The 14,336-nt window shown below is 32.8% G+C and overlaps 1 protein-coding gene across 10 annotated transcripts in view; it reads right to left on the reverse strand.

Annotated features, from left to right (window-relative positions):
* Positions 1–2,954: 2,954 nt before the first annotated feature.
* Positions 2,955–14,336, reverse strand: part of TRDMT1 (tRNA aspartic acid methyltransferase 1) — a 58,315-nt gene continuing 46,933 nt past the window's right edge. For 8 of the 10 annotated variants that reach the window (XM_045534148.1, XM_045534135.1, XM_045534157.1 and 5 more), the window contains 6 exons: positions 13,837–13,906; positions 12,640–12,723; positions 10,966–11,303; positions 8,754–8,811; positions 7,587–7,716; positions 2,955–3,265 (listed from right to left, as the gene is read on the reverse strand). In XM_045534148.1, coding sequence (XP_045390104.1) covers positions 3,165–3,265; positions 7,587–7,716; positions 8,754–8,811; positions 10,966–11,303; positions 12,640–12,723; positions 13,837–13,906 — 781 coding nt within the window. In that variant the 3' untranslated portion in view covers positions 2,955–3,164. The remainder of the gene's footprint in view (positions 3,266–7,586; positions 7,717–8,753; positions 8,812–10,965; positions 11,304–12,639; positions 12,724–13,836; positions 13,907–14,336) is intronic. The other 2 variants (XM_045534163.1, XM_045534140.1) reach the window with 1 other exon arrangement.

Raw genomic sequence — 14,336 nt, forward strand, 5'->3', positions numbered from 1 at the left:
TATATAATCTGAGTTTAATCATAGGCTATGAGAAAACTGCTGAAACCATATGACCCTTATCCAAAGTCCAAAGATATTACTAAGTCAGCGTCATAATTGGTGGCCTAAAATGGACATAGTTCCAAGCTGAAGACCAAATTATGATAAATTAACCTTCTGTTCAATAATATAAGTAACTCAAGAAAACACACTTTAACTACTTTGCCTATACAGGCTTAAAATTTGGTCCTTATCGTGTTATCTTGGCTTATTTGGGAACCTCTTGATTCTAAATTATAAAGTTATCAAAACAAAAGAGCAACCAGAGTGACTTTAGCTGGGATGCAAATACAATTGGTCTGCAGAACGCATCCTCTATTACATGCTTGATGCTCGATGAAACGTAGTTGCTTCTTTATTCTGTACTGCTATAATTAGAATTAAACCGGTTTCATTTGTTCTTAGCTTGATTTCTGTCTCCTCAGAAGTCTCCAGCTTAATCACTTCCAACCTGAACCAGGTTGAGAATGGAGCAGAAGCCACATGGTGATTTCAGTTCAGGAAAACCACTCACTACCAACGCTCTGAATTGGCCACACCCACCTCTAACACCATCCAGCTGCACCTCCCACACGGTAGCAGTACAGCCTGTCAGGGCAACTTAAAAGCTTCTCTACAAATAAGTTTACTTCTTTGAAAATTTGGATCATTTCAAGGAAGTTTACCCTCAAATTTTTTAAAAAAATGTGCTGAGTAGCCAGCCGCTCATCATTCACAATTTCAATTACTGGTTTTGCAAGTTATTTGGGGGAAGAGCAAGTTGGCTGGTGGTCAGAGGTCTTCTTGCACCTTTCAAAGCACAGGGCGGTGCTCACTGTGCAGGTCTGATCTAATAGCCAGAACACAATGTTCCAGGTCAGCTGATTCTGAAATAATAAGGTGACTCCAGCCCTCCCTTTTGCCACTCAGCTTTATTGCTTGCCACTCAGGATGGTCGGGCTCTGATCCTCTCCTACAATGAGAACTCCTCTCCTCTACAGAATTGCTTGAGCCCAGGAGTCTGAGGTTGCGGTGAGCTATGATTGTGCCACTGCACTCTAGTCTAGGCAACAGAGTAAGACCCTGTCTAAAAAAAAAAAGAGCAGAGGTGATGCAAAAAGGAGAATGAAAAAATCAGTTTACTGTTAGGAATGGCAAAGATAGTTCTGTTGAAAATGAGAGACTATATTTCCAACATATTGAATAAATTTACAAGTCCAAATATCAGAAAACAGAATTTCCAGTGAAAATTTTATGCATATTCACTACCAAAACCATATAGCAGTCAATAAAAACATTTTATAAATTAATTATACATGTATATACATCTGCTAATTAAATGAGACTGGTAGATACATCTTCATTAAGGTGTGAATTTTATGCTTGCCACTGTATATTTTCAATTATGAATTAAGGGCAAGAATCACCATCTGCAGTATAATTTAAAAATTTCATAGAGCTATATTCTATCTTCTAGTTTGTAAACAAATGTCTCTGTAGACCTTTCAAGTGTTTATAGTTGGTCCCCTGTAACTCAACACTTTTGTGTCATACTGCTCAATGGGGCATAGGATAATACTATAATTGTAGCATAATTATAATCATAGTATAATTGTTGTAAAACTCTAAACCATTTTATTAAGATTCTTTTGGCAGCGATGAGAACCTACAAGAAAGTGTGCCAAAATGATTTCAGATTGTATACTAACATTTATTAGACTTGTAACAGGGTTTATCTTTAACATATACATAAAATACAGATAGTGACAGTTGATGCGTATGTGCTGGTCTAAAGCTTCCCTATATCCATATTTATCTATGAGTTCTGAAAAAACAATAGTGGAGTATGATCTTTTCAAATTGCAGTAAAATATACATAATGTAAACTTTACCATTTTACCTATTTTTGAGCATACAGTTGCAGTGGCATTAAGTACATTCACATTGTTGTGCAACCATCACCACCATCCACCTTTTCATCACCCCAAATAGAAACTCTTGTCCATTAAACACTAACTTCCCATTCCCCCTCCCCCCAATCTCTGGCAACCACCATTCTACTTTCTGTCTCTATGAACTTGACTCTTCTAAGTACCTCGTAGAGGTGAAATTATACTTGTCCTTTTGTGATTGGCTTATTTCACTTAGCATAGTGTCCTCAAGGTTCATCCATGTCACAGCACATGTCAGAATTTCATTCCTTTCTAAGGCCACACACAATTCTGTTGTATAAAAGTTAATTCAGAGTATACAACACTATAATGAAAAAAAAAAAGTAGGGGAGGAGTTAGCACCATATGGCATGGGGTCAGAGGGCAGTTTCCTCCCTAAATCTTAATGCCACGCTACATTCCTTAGAATGCAATGGCAAATTCAACTCAGAAGCTGAGAAGACTAAAACAAGCTCTGATACTAGCAAACTAAAGGGAAGTATGTATACATGAAGAAGAGACAATGAGTTCTGCCCTTCACATGGTGGTTGAAGAAAAGATAATTAGATAATGTGCACCTACTCGTTCTGTGACCTCCTGATGGACAGGTAATCAAGAATTTGGGATTTTTTTCTGACATAGTCTTCAGACTGTTGTGTAAGTTGAATGATGATAATTTGGTTTAAAATAATATATGCCTTTGTTTAAACGAAAAAAAAGAACAAAACATGCACTATGTGAAACAGGCTAGAATCAGAATCATCATTTTAGAATTAGGAATAATTATATAAAAACAAATTAAAATAAGATTCATAAAACTTCTTTAATTAACATACAAAAATATACAATTTCTTGGGTTCGTTTTGGTAAGCCTGTTAGACACTTTATAAAATATTCACGTAGACCTTAAAATCCTAATGTGCCTAAATTTGTTTATACCATGACATTATAAAAACAATATTTCACATATATGTTTACCAGTTTTATATAAAAATATATTCTCCATAAAGCATAACAATAATTTGCATTTTATAAAATACAGTAATATAAATTTGAAAAAAATTTGGCATCTTTGTAATAAATTCCAAATTGCATAATAAATACAGATTAAAATAACTTAGTTGAATTTCGTCAGAATTAGTTCAAAGTAGAATTTCAGAACTACTATCTGGAAATGAAAGAATATGAAGACCATCTTTCCGTGTTATTTTAAAATTACTCATAGAGGATTCTGATTAGTTTAGCTACCACGTGTACATTAAGACTGTTTCCAAGCAGGCGATAACGCTGTTTCACTGTTATCTTCTCAGGAAATCCTAGAAAAGAGAGATAAAAATGTATATACAATCATTTGTAACAGTAACTTCCAGAGATAAAAGGATGTATCATTTAGTAAAGCACAGAGGTCACTTCATAAATAAATCAGTAAGGTCTCCATGAAGTTTATTAACAAATAATCTGGAGCCAAAAAATATTATGTAACATTCATTACATTACCTACACAATGAGATTGTGTCTTATCACATTGTTATATCTCATGTTCAGGACACACACATACACATAATACACACAGAACTCAGAGAAATTTATGTATTAATGCACTTTTAGAAAAAGCAGTGAATACCATTATTTCAGTTATTTCTTTTACATAACAACAGCTGTATGGAGATATTAATAGAATTTACACGCCATAAAATTCACCCTTTAAAGTGTACAATTAAGTGGTCTTTAGTATAGTCATAGAGTTTTTCAAACATCTCCACTCTATTTCCAGAACATTTTTATCACTTCAAAAAGAAAGCTGGTACCCATTAGCAATCACCCCCCATTTCCTCCCTACCTGCAACCACTAATCTACTTTCTATTTCTGTAGATTTGTCCATTCTGAACATTTCATATACACAGAACCATATAATATTAAGATATTGTCTTGGTGTCTGGCTTCTTTCCCTTACTATAATGTTTTCAAGGTTCATTACTGTTGTAGAACGTACCAATACTCCATTCCTTTTTATGGTTGAATAATAGTCTATTGAATGGATATATCCCATTTTATTTATCCTTCATTTACTGATAGACGTTGGTTATTTCTACCTTTTGGCTGTAATGGATAATGCTGCTATGAACATTCATGCATAAGTTTTTGTGTGGACGTATGTTTTCAATTCTCTTGGATATATAACTAGGGGTGAAACTGCTGGGTCACACAATAACTCTATGTTTAACCTTTGAGGAACTGTCAGGCTGTTTTCCAAACAGCTCTACCATTTCATTATCCGACCAGCAGTGTATGAGGGTTCCAATTTCTCCACATCTTTGCCAACACTGCTCTTGTTTGTCTTTTTTATTTTAGCCATCCTAATAGGTATGAAGTGGTATCACATTGTGGCTTGATTTACATTTCCCTAATAATTAACGAATAACATCTTTTTCATGTGATTATTGGCCATCTATCTGTCTCTTTTGGAGAAATGTTGATTTAAAGCCTTTGCCCATTTTTAAATTGGATTATTTTTCTTTTCATAGTGGGGTTGTAAGAGTTGTTTAAATATTCTAGATACAAGTCCCCCACAGTTGTTTTTCATACTCTGCTTCCACAAATTGCCTTTCTCATGATGGACTTCTATTTGCTACATTCTTTTTCAAAACAAAAAGGCCCACAAATACTACATATGCTGGAAGAAAGCCTTACAAATATCAGCATAAAAGAGTGCCCATGCATAAGAGTGTGCACTATAATGTTAGTTACAATGTCAGTATTTTACATTCAGTACCCTTTGGCATACAGAATCAATAAAGGAAAAGTAACTCATATAAGAAAGTGAAAAACGTAATTAAAGAGTATTAAGAGTAGCAATATTTCATATACTTATAAGGGCCAGAAGATAGAGTTGGTTACATTAATAGCAAAGTTGTTTCATCAACACTTGACATGATACGAACTGCAATAAAATAATAGTAATTACTATAATAAAACTATATGTGCAATTGAACATGATCATGAAGTCAATTGATATCCTAAGGATAATGTCTTAGGCAAGCACATTACTCATCTCAAAAATTATTTAGTTCAAAGTAGACAAAGGTACAAATGTACCTACAAACAGACTTTTAGAGTATCCTTGAGATGGTCTTTTGCAATATTAACATTACATTGGAAGGAAAGAAAGGTCTGAAAACAAGTCAGATTTGTAAAAATTATATGTGCCAGTGTGCATTTGTGTGTATTTTTAAAAATCTATACTAACTTAGGGGAAAAAATTAAATAATTTTTTAAGTTAAAGAGTGACTTTTTAAAAACTTAGATACATTAAAGATAACAATAATCCTCAATACCAAAGAAACAGAATTAACAAGGTCAAAAAAGTAACTTTCATCCAGTAAGTGCAGGTTAGCGTCCCTGTCTTCCAAAGCCTGCTACTGCATGGACACATGCCGCCAGTCATAAAGAGAACCGGGACAAAATGCACAGAACGATCAATGCAGAGCCCTCATTGCCAGTGGACAAACAGCTCAAACAATGCCCTTTTTTGGACTCAGAGTCAATAATGTTGGAAACACACATGAGGGACAGTTGTGTCATGGTGCTGCTGAGTGGCAACATCAGGGAAAGTTTTGACTACAAAATATACCACGTATTTTAAAAGAAGATTCAGCTATTTAAAAGGCCTTTTGCATATATTATACACATACATTCAGATAGCTTTGAAAAATTCTATTTTACCCATCTAAAATTTAAAAATAGTGAGAAATTTAAAAATATGTATGACATAAAGGTTATAAAAATAAATGTCTCATTTAAAAAATAAAAGCTAACACAAATTTCATATTATGTCTCAGATATTGCGTGAGCATTTCATACATATTAACTCACTTAACTGTCACAACAACCCAACGAAGTAGGTGCTGTAATTGTCCCCATTTTACAGATAAATAAACTAAGGCAGGGAGCAGTTAAGGTGGAGCTAGGATTCAAACTCAGTCAGTCTGGGTTCTGTGTTCCTTACCAAGTTTCAGTATTACCAAAGTGACTGACACTCCTTGAAAAAAACAAGCACTAGAATAAAACTTAATTAGTTTTTATTAGATAGTTAATCTCTTTTCTCTCTTTAGTAGTATATCTGATTGCTCATCTGAAAAAAGAAAAAAATAGTCACTAGGAAAGCAGACTGGGAATAAAATTCTTGAGTCCAACTCTCAGCTCTTTATTTGTTTTGTGATGTTTTCACTCATTTTGTGACATAAACTAAGACAAGGAAAGTCTGTGTTTTTCTTAAATAACACTCCCCAGGATATTTGGGATGGAATGAGAGCACCAAGAGGCAGGGAGTAGAAAATAAACCTGGTTGCCGTGATTATGCTCGGAGAATCAATTACCAAGAGGGTACTCAAATTATATTGGCAGTTTGTTCCCTGTGTACAAAAGGATTGTGTTCCTAACTTCATGTGTAAATCCATTATTTAGAATTTGAAACATGATCTATTTAACTCATTGTTTACTTAAGGAATATTATAACAGTATCAGATTTAACGAAGTTTTTCTTTTCTGCATTCAAACTCTTAATCAGAGTTCTCAAAAGCAGTTTTCCTCCTGTAGCGCTGGAAGCATGTTAGAGAGGTCAGTCTTTCTCCCTGCCCATCAGCCAGGTATGGGAGCACACCCACACCCAGGCCTAAGAGACCCGTGGCCTGGCCCCTTCACTGCTGAGAGCACTGCCCCGCAGCAGGGAGGGGCAGGGGCTGCTCTAAGAAAGCAAAGGCCTCAAGTCCCATCTCTTCACAGCGCTAATCCCCAGATTTCCTGGACTGCCAGTGGAGTTAGGACTTTGTCTTTCTCACTCTACAACTAAATCTTCACTTTTGTTCTTGAGATTCCCTGCTTCTGATCCCCTAATCTTTTGTCAATTCTAGTCTGTGCCCCTGGGTCACCCTTTTTCCCTTCAGGAATGCTCCTTCCTAGATGACCTCTCACTTTCCCTTTTCTCCACTTCAACCTCGTAGGGAAGGAAAAAGGCACACAACTGATATAAATATATCCCTGAGGAAGAGAATGAATACAAACACACTCCCGACCCTTCCAAAATAATTCCCCAACTGCCTTTAATTTCTTCATTAAAAGAGGCAATCAAAAGGTATTAGTTCCTTTCCCCTGGGAACCTGGTGAAGATAAAATATTAGCAGGAGAGTATTGCTTTTAATAAATAAATGGCAGATCTTAGGGGCAAAAAAAAAAGACAATCAAAGGCTTTCTTTCACAAGCTCTAGCGTGAGGTTACTAGTAAAGGACCTGTGGAGGCAAGAAAATGAGCCGAACAGGGGATATCATTAACAACCATTCCTAGAAAGAGGTGAGGAATTGCCAATGGGCTCCTTCTGCCCATGCAAACCACTCCGGCCACTCGTGGAGTTAAGTGAAAGGGAGAATTGAGTCAGAAGAGAATGGAGTGAGGCAGTTATAAGGGGAAAGGGAAAAGAAGGCAAGAAGATGCCAAAAATTCCATGAACAGGGAAAGGAAGGAGGTGTCTTGAAACAATCTATCTGGGCAAGGGTTTATTCACAAAACACCCATGTGAGTCCCTAATGAATTCTGGAAACCTTAATAAACGAAGGCTGAGGTCTACATGTATCTCACATACCGAACTCTGGAGGAAATCCAAGGAGATTTGCTATTTCTTTAGGAGTGAAATATCGCAGTTTAAGCATTAACAACTTTGTTATCTTTTCCTCTTGTGACAAATTGGTAAGAGATTTGTAGATATTCTCAATCTGTAAAAAAACATACAAGATAACTGAAAAATTAGTGTGTAACTAGATTTAAGATCTCCTATTGTGAGACAGTTTACAAACAATGGACATATAGTCTGCAATAACGCATGGTAGCAAAACGTACAGCACAAAATTTCTCTGTGCAATACACTATATAATTGGCTCAACAGTAGCAATGTGAACTTTGAAAAAGAAAAAAGTTAACAATGAACAGATAGGATACTTTTCAGTGTATCTGTCATTTTGATTCCTTAAAATTAAATCATAACAATATAAGCAATAAATGATAATATAACAGAAATATACTGAAGGATAAAAGAAACTTGGCAGTGAAGTCAATTTTATAATACTAACCACAAGATTATTAAGACATTTATTATTTATAATCAAATTGAGATGAAATTTATCATTTTTTAAACTAAGAAAATATATTAAATGTGATTTCTCAAATCTAGACATTCATTTGCCTATGATAGAATTTTTACAATGGGTAAATTTTAATAATTAAGAGCCTGAATCAGTATAAAAAAAGGTACCATGATCTCACTTTAAAATTATTCAAAAATATATAAAACTTGCTGTATATCAGGCTTGTATTAGTTTTAAATCATGACACCATGAAGAATTAATGACTTAAGTATTAATAAAGAACATTGCTAAAACAGATTTTTTTCCTAAAAAGGGAGTTTGATAGTATACGCTATAAAGGAAGGCTCCAATATTAAGATGTTTATGCAAAATTTTAGAGAACATTAACTATTGTAGGCTAAATTTCAATTTACTATTTATGGAATGAAAAGAAAAGCAGAAAGTAAAAATTAAAAAAAGAAAAAAAACAAAACATTCCTTGTGCATAATCATGTATGGCAACAAGAAAAGATTTATTCTACAGTAGAGAAACAGTAGATATATGAATATTTATCGTATATATTCACATCCAGTTGAACATGCAAAATTACTTTAATGTTCTCAATTAAGTATTAAACATAATTTTACTTAATCATTTTCAGTTATTTATTTTAAACCACACATAGTACCTGCACATCCTCTGCAATCTGCAACACAGATCCTGTCCCTTCTATGTAGCTTCCATAACTGAAAAATTAACATGGATATTATGCAGTGCCTAAAGTATTAGTTCATGTTAAATTTCTTAAATATTTCTTAAATGAATTAATATACATAGTTATATCCTTCTGAAGTATCTTGAATAATACATAATGGCACATAAATATGCTTTGTAATTACAAAATTACTAAGTAAAAGATATAATTCTATTTAACTTCTCAGAAACTAAACATGGTATAGTATTTTGAGTTGTATAAACACTAGTGAATGATGTATTATTAATTATCATTTATTTACATTAATTTATTTGTATTAATTGTCATGTTTTTAATGTTCACCACTGGAAAGTATGCACTTTATATTCAAATGCTATTCAATATTGGCATTCCTGTCACATTAAAGCAAATGTTGTATAGGTGAAAATAAATTGCTGCTATTTTTTATAACCCCTGAACTATCATTTCTTCTCAAGAACCCAAAACCCTGCTCTCTAGTACCATGACAAACACAGTTCCATAGAGCTTGTGTCTGCCTGTCATTTAACACAGTATGTTTTTACTATCATTTTCATACAACAACCAGACCATTATGTAAATAACTGTATAGTAAATATAAAATATTAATAATTAAGAAATGCAAGGCATTCATAATACTTCTCTAAGATCATTGCCAAGCTGGCTGTTCAACACATTAAGATATTTTTTTTCCAAAGAGAACAATTTAAAATATAAATTAGAGGGAAAAAGTCACACCAGGAAAAAATAATTTTTTCAAATTGGTTTTTCATATTTATCACACATATAAATATGTATTTATGTATTAATATATATTATCTACACTAAAATAAACTTTCATAGTAAGGCTTCCTTTATATCATCTTTATAATTACAAAAGAATGTCAAGGTTGTTTTTTATTACAAAATTGATAAGTCTTGTTTTATGAGAGTCCTAAACAGAACCTATTGGACTTGGTTAGACAACAGCTGAGTGAAGTGCTTTTAATGGAAAGCAATAAACACTTTCCCCAGAAGTACAAGGGCAGAGTATGATAAAATGAGATGAGTCTGCTATGATTATATCAGGGGCAGTCTTTTGTTCAAGATATCTAGCTAGTAGGTAAGAAGAGAATGCTTGCATTGTCAAAGCATACAAATACCTATCAAATGAGTTTGAGCAGCATTTACAAAGTGGGTATAGAGATCTTTGGCAAAAGTTTTCTGAAAAGGCCCAATATTCCCCTTCTTTGAGGTTTAAAAAAATTGATGAGAAATATATTAAATATTTGAGAAATAACCCAGAGGAAGTCCCCTAAATGTTTATCAACAGGTTACCAGTAAAATAAATTATTATAGTTTACCTATAACATGAGAAAAGTCCTTTATGTACTGATATGCAGTAATATCCAATTTATATTGTGCAGTAAAAAAAGTGCATATAAGAATGTATATACTATGCTACCATTTACTTAAAGGGGGAATAAAATATACACATATATTTAAATACACACTCACACACAATAACCTCTGGCAGGTTATACAGGAAATTGACATCATCAGTTGCAGGAAGGGAGAGAAACTGAAGGGCCAAGAGGCAGAAGTGGAAGAGAGTCTTACAATCTTCACATCTTTTGAATTTTGAACCATGGGAATATATTACTTATTCAAAACACTGAATAAATTTAAAAGTTATCCTAATATGCTCCAGATGATTCAAGTCTATTTCTTTAGATTAAGATTTAATTTTTTCTTATACATTGATCATAAGAATGCATATCATTCTCTGAGGTTTGATGTGCCATAGAAAGAAAAGTGCTACAAAATTAGCAAGCAACTCTCTCTACAGAAGCCATGTTTCCACTATGGATATTTAAGCTCCTATGAAGGTCACTAAACAAATGACATTGTCTTTTATGGCACTTTTGAGGATGGTGCACATAATGTTCTGCCAGAAGGAATTTTCACTCATGTTCTACTGGAACACAAAACAGGCAATTAAGGGCAAAAAAAATAAGAAGTTATTCCAGCAAAAACATTTTATAAAATGTTCCTTGTTTCAAGAAGAACTGAAAAAAAGAATAGCTATAAAACCCTGGTATTATGGATACAACATGAATAGATCTTTAACAAACTATAGAAATGATGCCTAAAAATACAGTCTTATCAAGAGATCTTTAAAACCTACCCTTTGGTAAAGCACACAGACCTTCTGCAAGTGGGTTTAACAATGTCTAATAAAAGAGCATATCGCAGCAATGACTTTGGAGGTAAAAAGTACTGATTCATATCAATGTCATCCTCAAGAAAATCTTTTAGCATTTGCACAGAGAGATCACCGTCCTGTTGATTTTTCCTTTGGATTTCTTCTGCAGTTTCAAGCTTAAAAAGAATGGCATCTTTTCCAGAACACTGTGTGCTACCAAAGCAAATACTTGGTTCAATTTTTTCTTCAATTTTATTTTCTGCATCTGTTGCATATTTTTGTGGGTGCTCATATTCAATTTTGGGGAATTCCATGAGTACCTGACATTAAGTAAAAATACACAAATTATCAAAATCTTTATTAAAAATAAAAGACAAACTAATAATGGCCAGTCAACATTATGTAAAAACTTCACTGTCCTTCACAGGGTTGTCATTAAAAGACAGAAAATATGGTTTACTTATATTTGTACAAGTTATTACAAGTTATTAATCATATAGCTATAGTGTCATCATGTTACAGATGATTTATTTCATAGTTACTGCTTTCTGTATTTATTAAGAAAAAATTCAACAAAGTAATTGACTATACAAAGGGCATCATATATGGAAAAGAAGTTTAGAAAGCAATATTAACATTTCCAGAAAATGCGTTTCGGCTCAAAGTTTCTCATACTCCTTCATTAAGAAGGAAAAACTGGAATATACCCATGAGCTAAAGGAAAATTAGTAATTAAAAAAAGAAAAGTGCTTTTTACCATGAAAGGTTATGTCTACTCATGAGCTCCTTGGGAAAAATTTGTTTCTGCAAAACACATAACTATGTATAAAGTCCTAGTCTGTAAAAGAAAAACCATTCCAGGCATTTTTATGATGAAGTCTTTGAAGTCAATGTATCACGTTAATATACTCTATACATTGTTTTTGGAATTACCCACTATGGAAAGGGAGATATATTAGTATTACATTATAGGGGATTCAAATGATACTACTGATTTCCTATTAATAGGACATGAGTTCTTGACCTACGTCAGTTATAGAGAGCTTCACTGAACCACTGAAACTCAGTTATCCACTCCCATTTTTGACCAAAGCACATAAAATTGCTCACATGATTAAAGACTCTACCAGTAGCAATTTAGCATTTCATTCTAGCTTATACTAATCATTACTATTAATATATTTTAATCAATTAAGCTAAATAGCATTGGCTTTAAAGAAAATACAACGTGTTAAAAGACTCTTAAGCCATCTTTAAGACAGAATGTTAAATTTTAATCAAAGTAACCAATGGCTTCTATCAGGGAGGGAAAATGAAAAATGTGAAACAGTTAATGGTCAGAAGGAAAATTATGGGGGGAGGAAGGAGATAACAGTACTAATGGTATTTTTTTTTTTTTTTACTTTTAATTGATATGTTTTCCAATGAGAAAAGAAAAAGTTGTTTTGTTTTTTTTTATTTTGTTTAAACCAATAAAAGTGGCATCAGGAGAGAAAAAAGGCCTTGGAGATGGTCTTAGGGCATGGTCTATACTTTAGACTCTATAGGACACATATAAACCTATAAAAAGTAGTGTTTGAAAATAAATTAGCAGACTGATACATATCTGCAATAAATAAACCATACTACTACTAATAACAATACCAATAACAATACCTGGCCAGGGACTTGAAAAGGTAATGGTTCTGACTGAAGCTTTGCAATAAGGAAATACCGCAGCCTTGAATTTGGAATTCCAAGCTGTAAGTAGAGTACAGTAGTTTGTTACTACAGAAAATTAGAGATCTGCACTAACTTTAGCACCTAGTAAAAAAACTTACAGAGATATTTAGCTTCTGCCAGAGCAAAACCTGTTATTGATTTGTAGAAGACTTCTTGCTAGCAAATTCTAAACCTGTTAAGCTTCTGCTCTGTATCTTTATTTGAATGAGGTAAAGACTGACTCTGATAAATATGTCTGAGTTACTTTCATTTTATATTTCCCAGATAAGAATATAGATATGTTTACTTTCATTCCTGATATACAGTAATTATAAAAAAATGAAATTCAAATATAGCTGTTCTTGACTATTTATTACTTCATTTACTAAAAAAGGAGAATTCACTATGTTTTAGAAGTTAAAAGGCAATAAATACGAAATAAATTTAAACAGATCAGATATACTGGCAGTTTCCACAACTTGTATATCTAATTTTTGAAATGGATTTTCTTTTAATTTCTGGGCAATGATATATATTATATATAATATATATATATATATATATAAAATATATTATATATAATATGGCTAAAGATGATAAGAAACTAACAAGAACAAGGACAAAAAACAGACAGCAACACTTATAAAATCAAAATCTGTCAAATAACTTATCATGACCAACTACTTCAATTTCTTATCCATGAAATGGAAGCAATGTTTGCAATTTAATGTTATGTCCTCAAAACAGTAATTAGAAAATTATCATATGTTCATTTTGTTTCCTATCTTGGATTATTTTGAAGCATTATTAAACTACAGCATATCTAGTTTGGAGATACCAAATTTTACATATTTTCAAAATATGCTATCCTTTATTCTCCAAAAGAAAAATATATTCTTTATGACCTTCAAGCTATATAACTGTTTCATAAAATATGTATATTTATATACATATAAATATGTATATAAAGAATATGTATATAAGAATGCATGTACTACATTCTTTAGAAAGTAATTGCCATATCTGAAAGAATTTCAGAAGGTATCTATAACATCCAAAATAGAGCCATTCTGTTTATTGAATCACATTTCCTTTGGGGAAAAAAGCCTTTAAATTGTAATTTATATAAGGGCTTATAATTGTGATACCTACAGAGGTTGGAGATAATAGAAACTCTTGGTACTGAAAGCCACAATTTTCTATTGTTTGTATCAACAGGTCTCTGAAAAACAAAAGAAAAAAAAGAAAATCTTTCACCCTTTACTTGGAAATGGGTTCTTATATAAATGCTGTACATAACACTTTAAGTGAAAAATGTAACTCTACTCAAGTTGTTTAGAATGACAATGATCCTAAGTCTTTACTAAGTCCAGTACTTGAGAAATTATATTCACTAAAAAGATATTGATATTTCTCTATTATAAATACATAAAGCTGCCAGATAAATTATCCAGGTTGATGAAAGTTAGAATTGATAAATTTGCCATAGGAACTAAAACTGTATCTTCAAAGTAGCAAATCAGATGGGAACATTGTTATAGACAGCAGCTAAATCAAGGACTCAGATAGATGCTTTTTCTGCAGCTGGGCTACTATCTAAAAGAACCCTGACACTGAGCTTCTCCTTAAATCCAACTGCAGGGCAGAAAATG

The sequence above is a fragment of the Lemur catta genome, chromosome 1 (assembly GCF_020740605.2).
Source record: "Lemur catta isolate mLemCat1 chromosome 1, mLemCat1.pri, whole genome shotgun sequence".
In the NCBI taxonomy this organism is placed as follows: Eukaryota; Metazoa; Chordata; class Mammalia; order Primates; family Lemuridae; genus Lemur; species Lemur catta.